Source organism: Leptodactylus fuscus, chromosome 2 (assembly GCF_031893055.1).
Source record: "Leptodactylus fuscus isolate aLepFus1 chromosome 2, aLepFus1.hap2, whole genome shotgun sequence".
NCBI lineage: Eukaryota > Metazoa > Chordata > Amphibia > Anura > Leptodactylidae > Leptodactylus > Leptodactylus fuscus.
This window is the reverse complement of record NC_134266.1, coordinates 223,344,465-223,362,665: the sequence shown is the minus strand read 5'-3', so window position 1 is coordinate 223,362,665 and position 18,201 is coordinate 223,344,465. Positions and strand designations below refer to the sequence as shown.

The following is an 18,201-nucleotide window of genomic DNA, read 5'->3' as shown; positions in this document are numbered from 1 at the left end:
GGATATGCAGATGACACGTGGACCAAGACAGAACACTGCCGTGTGAATGGCTCCTTATTAAGTGTGAGCCATTGTTTCTCTACAGAATTACATCTAATTATCAAGAGCAAAATCAAATACAGGAAACATTGCCTTTAACTCCTCATATACTGGCACAGCATTGGACACAGGATCATGCTACTGGGGGGTTATTTTTGGCAGTACAGTTTGTAATGTAGCAAAGGTGGATGAAAATAAAAGTCATAATTTACAACAAATGTATATTTCTTCCTAAACTTAGGACTTCCTCAAGTATTACAGCAAAGCTGGACAAGACACAACAGAACTGGAGGTTGGTGATACGTTATTATGTGTATTATATGTTATTTATTATTATTATTATTATTATTATTATTATTATGTGGATGGCTATGTTTCCTGCATGGTTGGAATGGACGTCCCTTTTTGTCTACTATAAGGCCTAGCTCACACGGGGCAAGGGGGGCGTATTTTTGTCCTGATTTTGATGCGAGAAGCCACGTCCGAATAGCACCAAAATAGGCCTTCCGCGACTGTCGCGGCATCTGCCAACAAAACTTGGGGTTTCCCACTGTAATTATCCATTTCTTGGGTGTATATTTATAATGTACACTTATTTTTTTTAACAACTGTATCTCTGTTTTCCGATTTTTCAGAAAGCTGTGGAAGTGATGTGTTTTGTCCCTAAAAGATGCAATGACATGATGAACCTTGGCCGGCTGCAAGGGTTTGAGGTATTGCTTTCCTTCTGATCTAAATTATAGTGGTACAAACAAACCCAGCAAGGGACGTTGCTTGCTTCATTGTTTCGAATGGGTTTTTTTAATAAAATATTTCACTACTGTCAATTTGATCATTCTCTGTTCTATAGGGAAAAATCACAGCTCAGGGGAAACTTCTCCAGCAAGACACATTCATGGTAACAGAACAGGAATGCAGTTTTCTGACAAGGGGAAAAGAGCGGCGAGTCTTCCTCTTTGAGCAGCTTATCATCTTTAGTGAACCCATTGACAAGAAGAAGGGTTTCTCACTGCCTGGATACATCTTTAAAAGCAGTATCAAGGTAAGCACCAGGGATTGATAAATTACCTTGTCTAAAGGGAGTCTATCACCTCTCCAGGCATATTTAGCTGCCACTACCATTACAGAGCACATTACAGTGATAAACATATACCTGGGGCAACATGGTGGCTCAGTGGCAGCCTTGCAGCGCTGGAGTCCTGGGTTTCAATCCCGCCAGGAACAACATCTACAAGGAGTTTGTATGTTCTCCCCGTGTTTGTGTGGATTTCCTCCCATTATACAAAGACATACTGATAGGAAAAAAATGTACATTGTGATCCCTATATGGGGCTCACAATCTACATAAAAAAATACCTTTGTTTTTTATGTCACTTGTAGATTTGGAGAAAAATGACTTTAAAGGGATTCTACCATTAAACTACCTTTTTTTCTAATGACCACGTCGGAATAGCCTTAAGAAAGGTTATTCATCTCCTACCTTTAGACGTGGTCTCCGCCGCGCCGTTCCGTTTTAACCGGTATGCAAATGAGCTCTCCGCAGCAATGAGGGTGGGCCCCAGTGCTGAAAGGCCGATGAGCGCGTCCCCATTGCTGCCCAGAGCTCTTTCCTGCGCCGCCTCCTTCTTCTGCAGCAACTCCGCCTCTTCTGGCTTCTCTTGGTCTTGTAGTTCTATACAGGAGCATAGAGAGGACACCCCAAAATGGCCACCAGCCAGCTCCTGTATTGAACTGCAAGAGCGGCTACCCCAAAATGGCCGCCGGCCATTTTTGGGTAGCCGCTCTTGCAGTTCAATACAGGAGCCGGCCGGCGGCCATTTTGGGGTAGCCGCTCCTGCAGTTCAATACAGAAGCTGGCCGGCGGCCATTTTGGGGTGGCCTCTCTATGCTCCTGTATAGAACTACAAGAGCAAGAGAAGCCAGAAGAGGCGGAGTTGCTGCAGAAGAAGGAGGTGGCACAGGAAAGAGCTCTGGGCAGCAATGGGGATGCGCTCATTGGTCTTTCAGCGCTGGGGCCCACCCTTATTGCTGCGGAGAGCTCATTTGCATACCGGTTAAAACCGGTATTTCTACGGAATGGCGTGACGGAGACCACGTCTAAAGGTAGGAGCCTTTCTTAAGGCTATTCCGACGTGGTAATTAGAAAAAAAAAGTAGTTTAATGGTAGAATCCCTTTAAAATCCTTTGCAAATTAGGCTATTAGTGTGAGTTGATCCACTGTTTTGACATCACTATTCCCACTTGAAAAGCTTGAGCAGTGCTCCCAAGGCACAAAGTCCGCCCCCAGTGCACCAACTGCCTAATTTGCATAATAATTCAAAGTTCTTGGTCTCCAAAAATGACATACACTCACCAGCCACTTTATTAGGTACACCATGCTAGTAACGGGTTGGACCCCCTTTTGCCTTCAGAACTGCCTCAATTCTTCGTGGCATAGATTCAACAAGGTGCTGGAAGCATTCCTCAGAGATTTTGGTCCATATTGACATGATGGCATCACACAGTTTCCGCAGATTTGTCGGCTGCACATCCATGATGCGAATCTCCCGTTCCACCACATCCCAAAGATGCTCTATTGGATTGAGATCTGGTGACTGTGGAGGCCATTGGAGTACAGTGAACTCATTGTCATGTTCAAGAAACCAGTCTGAGATGATTCCAGCTTTATGACATGGCGCATTATCCTGCTGAAAGTAGCCATCAGATGTTGGGTACATTGTGGTCATAAAGGGATGGACATGGTCAGCAACAATACTCAGGTAGGCTTTGGCGTTGCAACGATGCTCAATTGGTACCAAGGGGCCCAAAGAGTGCCAAGAAAATATTCCCCACAGCATGACACCACCACCACCAGCCTGAACCGTTGATACAAGGCAGGATGGATCCATGCTTTCATGTTGTTGATGCCAAATTCTGACCCTACCATCCGAATGTCGCAGCAGAAATCGAGACTCATCAGACCAGGCAACGTTTTTCCAATCTTCAATTGTCCAATTTCGATGAGCTTGTGCAAATTGTAGCCTCAGTTTCCTGTTCTTAGCTGAAAGGAGTGGCACCCGGTGTGGTCTTCTGCTGCTGTAGCCCATCTGCCTCAAAGTTCGACGTACTGTGCGTTCAGAGATGCTCTTCTGGCTACCTTGGTTGTAACGGGTGGCTATTTGAGTCACTGTTGCCTTTCTATCAGCTCGAACCAGTCTGGCCATTCTCCTCTGACCTCTGGCATCAACAACGCATTTCCGCCCACAGAACTGCCGCTCACTGGATGTTTTTTCTTTTTCGGACCATTCTCTGTAAACCCTAGAGATGGTTGTGCGTGAAAATCCCAGTAGATCAGCAGTTTCTGAAATACTCAGACCAGCCCTTCTGGCACCAACAACCATGCCACGTTCAAAGGCACTCAAATCACCTTTCTTCCCCATACTGATGCTCGGTTTGAACTGCAGGAGATTGTCTTGACCATGTCTACATGCCTAAATCCACTGAGTTGCTCCATGTGATTGGCTGATTAGAAATTAAGTGTTAACGAGCAGTTGGACAGGTGTACCTAATAAAGTGGCCGGTGAGTGTACATAACAGAGGTATGTTCTTTTCACTTTAATGTGCTATTTAACACGGTGCTGGCAACTGAATATGCTTGGGGGAGGTGGTAGACTCCCTTTAATAGTCCCACCTTGGACTGCTTTCACACTAGTGCATGTAGATCAGTATTTTGCTTTTGTATTTGTAAGCCACATCCAGGAGTGGAACCCATACAGAGAAAAAATATAACGGACAGATCTACTCGTATTACATATTTGGAATTTGCTCCTGATTTGTCTTACAAATACTGATGCAAAATACATCATGAGTTAAAATGGCTTTGGTGTGTAAAAAGAGAAAAAAAAAACATTAAAGGGGTTGGCCACTTTCAGACCAATATTGAGAGACAAATGTTATGTTTTGTATATTAAATAGTTGTACTATTTTCTGGTATACTTTCTGTATCAATTCCTCACAGTATTCTAGATCTCTGCTCGGTGGCTTAGTGGTTAGCACTGCAGCCTTGCAGAGCTGGAGTCCTGGGTTCGAATCCCATCGGGAACAACATCTGCAAGGAGTTTGTTCTCCCAGTGTTTGCGTGGATTTCCTCCCATTCTACAAAAAAAAAATATATTTAAATGAAAAAAATTGTACATTGTGATCCCTATCCCTGGGCTCACAATCTACATTTAAAAGAAAAAAGTATACGTCTGCCCATTTTTTGCAGGCCAGGAAAGCATGACAGACTTTTCTGAAAAGGTTTTGGATGACTATCCAGTGCATCAGGTGGCAGTCCGTCTTTCTGCTGAGTGAAAAGGACTACAGTCACACTTATTTTAGGCACTATCTGGACTGTATATAAGTCATGGCCACTTTACTGACCTTTTCTGTAGTACTTTTTTCCCCACATATAATACCATTGTTTGGGTCAGCAGATTTAATATAATATTGATGGCCTAACTTTTGCATAGACCATTTGTTTCATATCGATGGGGATCTGACTCTCAGAAAACCCCAATCGGTTGTTTGGAGCATAGAATTTATTATATCACACGCCTATTGTATTAGCACATTATCTGGACTGCAGGTCAATACTCCATAACAAAGTGGCAGCATCAAGCACTGGTGTGGAAAGAATGAGCAGCAATCTTTATTGACCAGAGCAGATGCGGAGCACTCCAGTGTGTCGTGTTCTGTGAAATGTGTTAAGTGCTTTGATAAAATTCCAACTTTATCATTAAAGTAGATAAATAATTGATATGATGTGAATGCAATGTTCATGTTATTAGAATTTGCATTACTTTACAAAGTTGCACTTTGGAGGAATTCTGTGCGTGAGATACAGATTTCATACTGATTTACTAAATCCTAGCAGGGAACAGAATTGTACATTTAGCCTTGTATATTCTTTCTCTGCTCACTTGTATTGTTTTTATATGGGTTGACTTGGCCGCATATCAGCAGTCTTTCAATCTTTGCCAACATCTTAGCAGAACGAACCTACAGAACTTAGAGATATTCCAGTAGTCACACGTTATCTCTTGTCCAGCTGCTAAATTAGTGAGGTCTGACTGCTAGGACCCCACTGATCATGAGAATGGGGTCTACAGTCCCCCTATTCAAACAAAGCTGTGGTCGGACATGTGCATTGCTACTCCATTCAAAAGCTGTGGAACTGCCAAGGATAGCCATGTGTGTCCATTAGACAGTGAATGGAATGGAAAGGTGCATATTCCAACACCAAGCCATTTAAATGGAGGACTCAAGAACCCCGTTTTCATGATTGGTGGGGACCCAGTGGCTGGTCGCTCACAAACATTGCAGTTATTCCCTATCCAGTGGACAAGATGGCCAACCCCATAATCATGTAAGCCAATATAATTAAAAAAAATCTACAATCAGAAAATAAAAACAGATTAGAAAAAAGTGATATTTTTCACAGATTTAATGTAAATTAAATGTAAAAAAATATATATGTTTACCAAGAACTTTCATGTTCATTTCATGACCTGGCACCCAGGAGAAAAAATATTTTTTTTAATTCATTTTCATTCATTAATTCATTTTTCTTTGCTATCAGTTCCCTTTATATGACAGAATATTTACAGGCTTAAAGAAAAGTTTTTAATTCCTATACTTTGCTGTGTTATTTTTAGATCAGTTGTCTAGGAATTGAAGAATCTATGGATAGTGACCCCTGTAAATTTGCACTGACATCACGAGGTACAGATCGCAGCTTGACACGTTACATATTACAGTCCTCTTCCCCTGAAATTAGAATGGCCTGGGTCCGAGACATTGGACAGATACTGGAGAGCCAGCGCAACTTTCTTAACGGTGAGTAACTGCTGTATTAAGGATAGCATTCCATTCCCCATTCGTATACAGTGTAAGTATAAGATATACTGTATACATCAATACCAGGACCACCGATCAGCTGGTACACAGAGATTTAGAGCCAGCCTCCTTCACTTCAAGGTGCGGTGTGTCATCATCAGACATGCGCAGTACAGTTAATATTGTGTGCCGACCCCAAAGGAGAGAGATGTCAGTTCTCTGGTGTGGGGCAGAGCTAGGAGCAGCAGATAGTGAAGCCCAAAGATGTAAAGAAATTCTCTAAAGCCCATTTCTCCTCATTTAGATAGGGGAAAAAAGCCTGATTTTTATAAGAGTGGAGTGGCTCTATTCAGATCACATTTTTTACATCTGTTTAGCGCATCTATTTACTGCATGCAAAGAACGGACACAAAATGATGGTCATTGGTTTACATAGATATCAGTATAAGAAAAAAATAAAAAATCTGTCCATTTTTTTGAAGGACACAAAAATGTAGTATACAATGCTTGTGTTCTTCTAAAAAAAACAGACAGATATGGATCCATGTTTCGTTTTTTGTTTTTCTCACTGATGTCTATGTAATATATAAATGGATGACCATCTACTTGCGTCCGTTTTTTTGCGCATGTGTTAAACAGATGCAAAAAATGTGATTTGAATAGAGCCAAACCTGTACTAAGAGTCCAACAAGGAACTGTGATTAGTTTATGTCACAATTTCCTGCTGACAGGCTCCCTTTAAGGATCCTAACAATAGTAGTTCATTGGTCTTCTTTTAATGAATGTTGTAGTGCACGGCTTATTGAGTTGGAGTTTCTAGGAATTAGTAATGCTGGGGTTTTCCATCAAGCATATATTTTTTAAAGGGAAGCAATAAGTGACTGTATGTAGGTTCAGCATTATGGGTCATTTATGAAAAATTACCGTAATGTTTTGCTTTTGTAAGTAAAGCCGGCTCTACATAAAAGCAATGATAAGCCACAATTCAGTCATCCATGTCATTATTTGTATGAACCATCCCACCAGAGTGATTTCACCTGATTCCAACAATCTGACTTCCCGGGAATAGAAAAAAGTGACAAATGATCCTCCTAGCTTGACTGATCATGGTATGCACATGTAGTTTCGACTATCATCAAAATTTATCACTTGGCTAATCACATTTTCGGCAGAAAACAATGTGCTATCGGCCATTGTGAACGATCATTTATTTTCATTTTGGGTGTGTAGAAGTTCAGGGACCTGTGAGTATTTCTCGGTGCATATGCTGAATGGACACAGCAAAAGTGATGTCTTATGGTATAATGAGAATACAGATGAGAAGAATACAGATGCAAATATAAAAAGTCCAAGGCAAAACATATAGGGGTAAAGGAATAAAAAGGATAGCAGGAATGTAAGGTCATCACAGCACATTAAATATAAAATACCTCTATTTCCAGCACTTCAGTCGCCTATTGAGTACCAACGCAGAGAAAGCAAGTCCAATAGTCTTGGCCGATCCAGTAACAGCAGCATGATGGATACAAGTCGTGGGGGTCTCAGACCTCATTCATCTGCTTCTATGGATAGAAATAAAGTGCCCAATCTCAAGTCCTACAACTCTTCTCTGCCATCCCTTTACTTGCCCAGTAACCCTCGCGATAGCCGACTTGGAAGCAAAGTAAGTCCTTTTTTATCATATTGAGTATATTATTTGTGTTCCATTTACGAGACTTTTTAAAGGGGTTGTCCAGGATAAACTGATCTTTCTAGTCAAAGCTAAACAATCCCCCATAGAATTTTTTATTACTTAGTGTACCAAAAATCCTTATTTACCTAGATCACCAGAGCAGTCATGTGACCTCCCTAGGCACATTTTCAGATTTTCCATTGATGTTCCATTTCCCCTTCCAGAAACTGAACGCTACCTATACTAGACCATACTTACCTGACTTCCAGTCTGGATCTTCTGCGCAGATCTCTATTGTGCAGGCATGGTTGACCAGCAGACTTCAGGAAAAGGATTTGCCGGCCGCCCAGAAGAAGTGACACTGAATTAGTTAGGAAGGGCTGGTAGTGGGCAGGCTAGCTAGGGAAAGAGGGAGGGGATATGAGTGAGAAAGGAAGGTGGTGTGGGTCAGCCCCGAGTAAAGCACAAGGCATCATGGTAGTTGTAGGAAAACACAGAACAGGAAAATGCCCATGTAAACAAATGCAAAGGATGCCATGAGCTCACATAGAAACCCAGAAATCACTCAAAACACTAATAAAGGTAGTTGAGTCACTTGTTAACCTATTAATAGCACTAACAGACCTTTTTTAAAAAATAATTTTTTTGCCCGGAAAACCCCTTTAAATGCTATGAAATAAATAAAACAATATTAATGCTGTAACTTTCCTATAATATAACAGGTTCATGCTCCGCGTAAAGGTTCACACTCCGATGTCCTCCCCCCAGCTGTTCTTACCCCAGCACACATCAGTCTTGATTTAAATCATTATCCGGAGTCCTCCACATCTACTGTCTCCAATGGAACCCCACAAAGTGACCCTACCAGTCGGGTAAGAAGGAATACAATACGAAAAGGGATTATGTGAGGAGAATACACTGCAGCAGGATGGACAGCTTAGTAATATAGATAGCAACAGCACAGCTGGGGGAGTCTGGAAGTCTTCTATAAAAGCCAACTCTTCATCACATGACTGACCTACTCTACTCTGAGTACAAGCAGCAGGAGTAGAGCTGGGCTGGTTATGTGAAAAAGAGTCAGACTAAAATAGAAGACTTCCAGTATCCCAGCAATGCTATGACAAGCTCAGTATTGGCCTTGGGCCTGACCTAGGGTGGGCTATAATGACCTAAATCTAGAGCAGGGTCCTCAAACTGCGGCCCGAGGGCCACATGCGGCCCGCCAAGCACTTCTGTCTGGCCCCGCCGACAACGCCGGCAGGTGTGCATTTATAATGAAGCTCCTGGGGAGCTTGGGCCAGGCCATGGAGCGCACTTCACTTTACCTATTGGAGGACACCGCTCCCGATGTCTGTGCGACCTGCTCTGCCTCCAGCCCACTGTTTAAAAAGTTTGAGGACCCCTGGTCTAGAGTATAATAGCTGATTGGATGCGATGTTTTCAGTCCGAAACTGCAGATAAAGTAATAACTGTAATATACTGTAATAACCGAACTGATAGAACCAACGTGCACAAAATCGCGTTGCTTATCTGGATTGATGCTCAGTTTTGGTTACTTTTCGATTAATTGCCCACCCCTAGGCTGACCCTCCTTGGTGCAGTGTACACGCTGCAGAAATCTTTAAAGTCATTTCATTAAGTATAATCACATTAAATCTGTTACAGTTATATTAGTTTTATTACAAAGGTTGCTTATAGTGTTGGAGGAGTGTGGGAACTACTATTAAGATTTCCAACAATTGCATACCTAGGGTGTCTGACAGCATCTACAGATCTGAACACAGTCGCTCCAGTCTTGCCAAAATTTGCCAGACAAGAATTTAATGCCTATGGGCACTTCTAGTCTGCAGGTTTTACGGTAATAAATGACTCATTTTTTCAGGTAATTATTATAAAAGGAGCAAAGTCATTTTCACTTTCCCATAACTTTATATTTATGAACTGTGTGGGAAGCGTGTGTCACCACCTATGTGATCACTACATTTACTGCATAGTATAATTTCTTTAACATTTTCAAACCTGACTATACAATTGAATGTCATATACATTATAGTGTCACTCATCTGTTCTGATCTATATGTGATGCTGCCCTATGTCTCTGTGAAACTACAGAATCCAGGATTCTAAATTCAGGACCTATACCCATCGATCAGTCTATGCTTGATCTCTGATGTGAAATAGAGGTTCTCAGAGTTCCTTTGACAGATTCTGAGAAAACAAGTCACAAAAAAGTTTCATCAAAAGTCATACCATAGAACTATGGACTGAATAGGACTAAGTATTGAACTCTATGCCCCTATCTCTACAGCATTGCTATGTACAGGTATATGAGACCTTAGTCTATACAATAAGGGGCAGTCTATGGAGGAGAATGATGTTACTATCTCCTTGTAGATTAATACGCCACATACTCAATATATAAAGGGCACATGTACTGAACAAAATGTGCCATAATTCTGTCTCAAATGGACATTTTTAGTGCAATGGTCAACAAGGAGGCGTTGGCTGGTAGAAAGGGTTGAGGTTAGAGATGAGCGAGTACTGTTCGGATCAGCCAATCCGAACAGCACGCTCGCATAGAAATGAATGGACGTGTTCGGCACGCGGGGGGTTAAGCGGCCGGCCGCCGTCAAAGCGGAAGTACTAGGTGCATCCATTCATTTCTATGGAGCGTGCTGTTCGGATCAGCTGATCCAAACAGTACTCGCTCATCTCTAGTTGAGGTATAGGATGTGTGTCAGTGCAAATGTACCTTCTGACATTTTTGTTTCCTCCAGAAGCTAAGCACATTGTCCCGGGAGCTCCCTGGCTACGCCTCGCCCACAGATGAAGTGAATATACCTGTTCCTCGACTAGCAAAGTTGGATGAGGATGAACTGTGAATTGTTCCCTACTGTACAGGGTCTGGATTATCAGGATGGATCTGTGCCCTGGGAGTAGTAAAGAGAAGCCTGTGCTTGGAGAAGGGAACTCACATCATTTTGGCCTTTTCCATACCCAACACAGTCTACTGTGCGATGTCAACTCTATAAGGAACATTGTTTATATGATAACTTTCTTAGGAAAGTCCTATGAAGTCCTGTGTTTACTATGCGCTCAAGTATAGGAAGACTTCTAATTCTAACTCTAGAGAGACTGAAGGAAACGTACTTTGGGATACCAATGGGGCAATGGCTTTAAATAAATGAACAAATGTGTTTTCAAGAGAATATATAACTATTTCATCCATTGCTAAGTCCAGTGATCTTTGGATACAAGGATTCCTACTGACAACCTGACAATCATGAAAACTGGGCACAGTATTAAAACCGATCTCACTCTGAGTAACTGCTGGGCACCCGCTGGGAATTCACGAAATATGAAAGTGAATCTGCCTAGGTGTGAACCTTATTCTCTGTGGAAGATGTATTTCTCTGCAGGATCCATTGAGATGAATGAATCTCTACTTGTACAAATTGTACAGACACCAGTTTCCACAAAGTGTATGAGGAGTATATAGTTCTATACAGCGTTCCCTAACATTGTACACTTTACACTATACAGTACTACACATACACATTTTGGATGCATCCATAGATTATACCCAGAGTGAGGTTTTCGTGCAGTTCACCCCTGGGTTCACTACTATTAGGCCCCACGACAACAACTTTTTTCTGTTCATAAAGACTATAGTTATAGATCACTAAGATGTCGATTTATAGCTGAAGTATTTGTACATAGAACCACATACATATCCATCAATGACTGTGAGCACCTTACAAATAAAGTTTTTGTTAAGTTATATGATATAGATAGGCCCAATGAGAGTTGGCGTTCAAAGATCCTGAAACTTTATTGATGCAAACAAATGTATAGCCAAAGTTGTAATATGATGGACTATTCTTTTTAGTAATATCAAGTTATTACCTATTCTCTGATAGACAAGAGGATGTCAAACCGCAGGAACTTTTCTCAATCATACAGATCCAATGTCCCCTGTTCCCCCCAACAGTAAAACCACAGCCAGGAGATACAAGTATCCCATCCTAGTGATCATGGCGGTTCCAGCTCTTGGACCAACATTGATCTAGCCTATCCAGCAGCGTATTGCGCTATGAGGAACGTGTTGGGCTCATTTTGGCATCTAGTAGGAGACCCAGTATTTAGACCCACCCCCCCCTCATCAATCTAGCACTTATACTCTATTCAGTACATAGGTGCTAACTTTATATTACCAGAAGAATATACTGTATGGACCCATTTATTGATGACTTTATGTAACCCCTACCATCTTATATGCTATGGTTTATTCACCGTCTGTTGAAATCCTTTTGACCTTATGGAAGTGCTTCGTTCTGGGCTATCTTCGAGATATTATGATCTCAGACGCCACATTTATAATCTGTATTGGCTACTGCACATTATCCACGTACCATCATTTTACTAAACTATTGCAATTTGGAAACCTGGTTGGTTACTGACCTGCATTATGACCAAAAATATTGTATGAATGTTGTCATTTAAATATTTTCCTGCATTCTTACTTTAAATTCCCGACATCCTAATTCCTATAGTTGGTTTAATTCAAACTTTGAGATAAAAAGTGCAAAATAATGTAATGTAGAATCCAAAGAAGTCCAGAATTTAGGGATGATCTTATCTCATTTAATGTATATGGTAAATCTTTATTAAAATCTTCTTTTCAGGTGGTCGGGGTTAATATGGTTAGTCTACAGTATGTGGAGGGTTGGAATGAACAGCTGATGCATCTCACATATAAAGTATATCATGAAAGGAATAGCAGCCAAAGAAAGATTAGCCAAAGAAGGTCATTTATTCCTATGTAACTAAGTATCCATTGCATTGGAAAGATGTCATATTACCTCCGTGCGAATACATGGAACAATTCTAATTCATTCTTCCCTTAAAGGGAAGTATCCCATCTTGCCTACCTCTTCATTCACTCCACCCACGTGATAGGAATTGTTAGTCTCAAATCTTAAGTTCCCAGAGCTGGAACTACATCTTTCAGACATTGACAGCATATCCTGTGGCTGTGCCATAAATGTCCAAGATGTAACCCTGCATAGCAGTAGTACATGGTTAGGTTAGAAAAATGTACCCGCTTTCTTCCAGAAACAGCGCCATACCTTTTCACAGGTTGTGAGAGGTATAGCAGTTCAGCCCCATTATCCTTAATAGTATAGAGCTATCACACTAGACACAACCCTAAGGGTAAGTTCACATGGCGGAAACTTTTTCCGCCGAGTGACTTTTCCGGGCGGGTAGCCGCAACGGGATGGCGATTCAGTGGATTGGCATTCAGTCGCGGCATCCCGTTCCTGATTAGGCCCGAATGAATGGGCCTAATCAGGATGGAGTCTTGAGCCACGGATGCCGTGGCTGACTCAGCTGTGGAATCCGTGGGAAGATACGGCATGTTGCTTCTAGCTGAAAAAAATCGCTAGCGGGAAAAAACTGCTAGAGACTCCCATTGAAATGAATGGGAGTAAGTTTTGCAGGTGGATTTTGAGGCGGATTCCTCGTCAAAATCCACCTGCAAAAAACTCTGTGTGAACATACCCTTACGGTGGCGCGGTGCTGTTCTTGGAAGGGCACAGTCATGTTTTTCTAATCCTGGGCAACCCCTTTTTAATGACCTCCTGATAAAAGTTATAGCGACTAAGGCTATGACCTTTAAAGAAGCCAGGGAGTATATGGAGACAGCACAAGAAAAAATCAGATTGATGCTTCCCTCAGCCATACAAGCCATAGTCATGCAATTCTAAGATCACAATAATGTGACATTGATTATAAGTGACTATTCCCCCTTATAAACACAGAGTTTATACACTTTTACGTGTTCTCATCCGAAGCCATATTCTAAACAGCATTATACCAAATAGTAGAAGATATGCAATGTGAACATTTCTCTATAAACAGACTTCTGCAGGGAGAGCAGATCAGGTCATGAGAGGCTGCATCCCGTATATGAGATTAGGAATGAACAATGAATATCTCCTAATATCACAAATTACTTTACAGCATTTGTAATCTCATTTGTAACCAAATTACTGAAGAATACCATGTAAAATCCCTCTGAATGTCGTTGTCTGAGGGTCCTGATGTCCTGGTACTAGGAAACACATTTAGGAATTGATTTATTTTTTATACTGTCAGATGGTTGTTGATAGAAATAGAAAGCACTTGTATATGTATATTGTATATAGATATATAATATGACATTTTACAGATTTTAAGAGATCTGTCAACACAATTGGCTGCCAATGTAAGGTCAGCAAATTCCAGCTACAGGTCCATATTCCATGTAGCTAAAATGGCACAAGATGTCTCATTTGGTTACCGAGCTTATGAGTCTGGTATATTCATAAGGAAAGCATTCTTCCCATACTGCAGCATGCCATCATAAATATATACCAGACTCATATACTACAGTATGTATATTCATTCAATATCTTATTGTGCTGTTTTCGCCACTATTAGTACAGAACTATAGCTAGAATATTCTGTCCTTAAATAGGACTGCATATCGTGCTGACAGATCCACTTTAATGCTTTATGTACTAGTACATTGAGTTAAAGAATGGGTATAAGATAAGTAAAGTTAACAGTAGTGAGTTGTCTGTAATGCGATACAGTCACAGAGAATGGCGCAGGAAGCAGACAGCTCTTTTCTCTGTGTAGTGGCTGAGCTGAATCACTGCAGCTTAGGTCCCATTTATTGAATGGGAGCTGGTCTGCAGTTCCTGGTCTAACCACTACACAGAGAACAGCGCTGTCTGTTCCTATTCCATTCTCTGTGTTCTCAGTTGATGAAAACAGCTAATTGATGGGGGTGTCGAATGTTAGAACCCCACCTATATGGTATTGAGGAGAGGGGCATCCAATGTGGGACAGAGTATGCTGTGAAATACTCCGATGACAATTGCAGTGATAGCCCAGTGCATTCCATTATGCATTCATATCTATTGGGGATTATGAGCCATTCCGTTCTGATAACACTTATGATAATAGTCATTGCAAAAGAATGAATCGGAAGCCCCTATAGACATGAATGCAGAACTCCAAGTGCACTCCGCTGCAAACTCGGCCCCACATTAGATGCACACTCGGTCACGGGGTCTTAGGATGGGTCATCAATATTTTTAGGCAAAAACAAACATCACTTATAAAACCCTATCCCAAATATATCTGTTTAGGGGTGAGACTTCTATACGTCTCTATATCACCAACGTAAATGTTGGTAAGTATCTGTTCTGCCCTCACAGTAAATGACAAGATGTAAAGTAAGTCAGGGCGCTCAGTTCTTATTTTATCTTAGCTTATTACAGTTCATTCCTTTGTCGTGCCATGTTGAGAACTTTGCAGTGGTCTGAATCCATCTCAACCAATCCCAGCGCAGCTTTCGTTTCATATTTTGATGTTGAGAAATGAAATCTGTACTGGGATTGGCTGGTGTGAACAACTGCTATGAGCAGTTTGATATCTCGCCCTTTGGGTCTTACTTCCCATTTCCCACACATCAGTTTATGGTTCTATTCACATATACCAGTATTACGAGCTGTGTTAAATAAATTTGGTTTCAGTTTTTAAATTTTTAAAGAATTTTTAGAGAATGTTCCTAACATTACTGCTGTGGAAAACCACAACTGCTGAGCTGTTTCCTTTTATTGTCAAAGGGTGAGGGGTATAAAAAAAATTGTGACTAAACTGCAATGTATAAAGTGTGTTGTAGTTTTCAACATTAAGTTTTTATTGAAAAAAAAAAAACTATTAAAAAGATGTAATGCAAAATCTGACTGATGCAAAATGTTAGGCCAAGCTCTGGATATTTTGGGTCAGGCTATAACAGTCTACAACTTTCAGGTTATATTCCCACAAGACTGAAACACTGCACAGTGTCAATAGCCAAATATCTGCAGCATTTCACCTAGAAATCTGCAGCAGTATAAAACCTGCACCGACTCTGCATTTTTGTTACTGATTCATTGTGAAAATTCTGTGGATTTGCTGCAGATTTTACTATTTGCGTTGCACAGGTGAAAATCTACAACATACAACATCCTACAGACTTAAAAGATTCCAGCTCAAAATCAGCACCAAAGTCCATGCTGAATAATCATTGATTCTGATGTAAGGGAGCCTTCACACAGAGTAAACGCTCCGCTCATTCTGAACGTAAACTCGTTCAGAGTGAGCGGCGTAAAAAACAGATCCCATTGACTTCTATGGGTGCCGGCATACGAGCGCTCCCCATTGAAATCAATGGGAGGCTTTTTTACCTATTGCTTTCAATGTGATACGCGTGTGATGTGATACATTGAAAGCAATAGGTAAAAAAGCCTCTCATTGATTTCAATGGGTAGCGCACGTATGCCGGCACCCATAGAAGTCAATGGGATCTGTTTTAACGCGCTCACTCTGAATGAGTTTACGTTCAGAATGAGCGGAGCGTAACTCTGTGTGAAGGCTCCCTTAATGTTTTCCCTTAGTCCTAACAGCAGCACAATATGGGGTATTTCTGCCCCTGTGGACTGGGAGGAGAGGCGTAATTTTTAATTAGCATAAATTATGCATGACTATGTACCCTATAAGAGGGCAAAAGAGACCCCTTCTTCCTTACCCCCGGTTTTAGTTATAAAGAAAAAAATAATCCCATTCTAGGGAGGGAAGCTTGTCCTGCTGTTAGGGCTAAGAGAAATCAGATTACCTTACATCCTACAACAGCACAATATGGGACTGTAGCAAGTAATTCCCCTAGGGAGGGTTTCCTCACTCTATAGCACTTACCCCCTGGTTCACATTAGTGTATGTATTCCATCCGGTTAGAGTCCGCATGGAGACCCTCGCATAAATGAGTTGTGCGGGCAATGCACAGCAAGCACATGGACCCCATTATAGTTTATGGGGTCCGTGTGCTTTTACAGCGCAGTGCTTGTATTTGCGATTGTATTCCGTCCGGGGGGTCTCCAGGCGGACTTTAACTGGACGGAATACATACACTAATGTGAACCGAACCTTAGGACTGACTCTCCAAAGGCAGTTGCCTCCGAACACTGAACATTTAGCCGGTAATGTTTTACAAAAGTCAGTAACAAACTTAAAGAAAACCAAGTTATGAGAGGACAAAAAAGATGTCCCACCACACAGGACAGAAAAAACATGGGGCGGAGTCTCTTTTGCCCTCTTATAGGGTTCCATAGTCATGCATAATTTATGTTAATTAAAAATTTTGCCTGTCCTACTAGTACGCGGGCAGAGATCCCCCATATTGTGCTGCTGTAGGACATAAGAGAAACAAAGGTTCTGCTCGGTCTTGCTGTGGATTCAATGGCTGAACTCGTGACATGAGCCGCTCCACTGAGTGGGACCATTGATCTAAAGCCATGGTGAAAAGCTGGAGAGGCTGAAAGCGGAGCAAAGTTTGAGGCAGAAATCTATCTCTATATATGTTTCCTCTCCACCATGTGAACATGGCCTAATTCTTTAGCGTTTCAGCCCTATGGGACTATACCCTCAAGCTACTGTTCAGATACAAGTTATATAAAGCATTAAAAAGTCCATGGCTGTGTGCTTCTATATTCACTAGTTGTGATCCCGGCAGCGTACACTACAGTGATAGCAGAGACGTATATTTTAGTTTGTGACAATATACATATATACCTGTCATTTGTGGTGTCAGTGCACAGCCACCTCACGGTTACAGTTTGTGGGTGCCACGGGGTGTTTATCTGTACACACAGTCATAACCTAAAGGAGAATCCAATTCTAGTGGGGAAACCCAGAGCCGCACACACAGGGAACCCTCCAGATCTTGTTGTTTCCTTCTATCGCCTGCGCCTCCTCTGTCCGTTCTGGAGGCCGGCCATTGTATCATAATCTTGTATATGCATGTTTTATGGAATACCGTCTGATCTCAGCACTATGTTGTACAAATATAAAATGGAGGCTCGGATTGGGGGTGGTAGCTGGGTAGGGGGTGCGAACATGAGATGTTTTGTTTACTAATAAAGCTTTTGTTATATCAAAGGTGAACTTTCACCTCGTAGTTGGGTGTCTCTTTTCTTCATGTATCCCACATTCATCACATATTGGGGCCAATACATTTCCAAGACTTCAATTTTATGGGATCAAATAACTCCCATTCCTTAAGAACTATAAATATGAAGCAAATGACTGCTGTTTTTGGTTAAAATATTGCTTTAATAAGAAGCCAAAGAATGTGTCTGAGTTACCAACAGCTGACGGAAGACAAAAGGTCAAGTGTCAGAAGTTAATCCACTAAACCGCTGCGTCCATTATCTTCATCCATAGGAGACTCTCCTTTTTGGGTGCAGTTACTAAATTATAAGCCTTGAAATATTTGCAGGTTTACAATCCTATACAAGTCCCAACAATTAGATTAGGTACACACATTCTGAGACCAGTTCCACATATGGCCAGCAGGTGTCAGTGCATGATCCCATATGTTAGCTGACTACATCAAGACGTATTAAAGATACATTGTCTGTGTCTCCAGTGGATTTCTATTAGTCATATATTAGTGTGTCTTACACATACAGTAAAGTCAGCTTCAGTATGCAAAGAACAGAGGAACTCTATACAGATGTCAGGAATCAAAACCATATGGACTG

The 18,201-nt window shown here is 41.4% G+C and overlaps 1 protein-coding gene across 3 annotated transcripts in view; it reads left to right on the top strand.

Moving 5' to 3' along the window:
* ARHGEF25 (Rho guanine nucleotide exchange factor 25) overlaps positions 1 to 15,780 on the top strand; it is a 266,626-nt gene extending 250,846 nt beyond the window's left edge. For 2 of the 3 annotated variants that reach the window (XM_075265637.1, XM_075265639.1), the window contains 7 exons: positions 281 to 331; positions 675 to 752; positions 890 to 1,081; positions 5,715 to 5,895; positions 7,338 to 7,558; positions 8,290 to 8,439; positions 10,345 to 15,780. In XM_075265637.1, the coding sequence (XP_075121738.1) occupies positions 281 to 331; positions 675 to 752; positions 890 to 1,081; positions 5,715 to 5,895; positions 7,338 to 7,558; positions 8,290 to 8,439; positions 10,345 to 10,449 (978 nt within the window). In that variant the 3' untranslated portion in view covers positions 10,450 to 15,780. The remainder of the gene's footprint in view (positions 1 to 280; positions 332 to 674; positions 753 to 889; positions 1,082 to 5,714; positions 5,896 to 7,337; positions 7,559 to 8,289; positions 8,440 to 10,344) is intronic. The other variant, XM_075265638.1, reaches the window with a different exon arrangement.
* Positions 15,781 to 18,201: the final 2,421 nt, after the last annotated feature.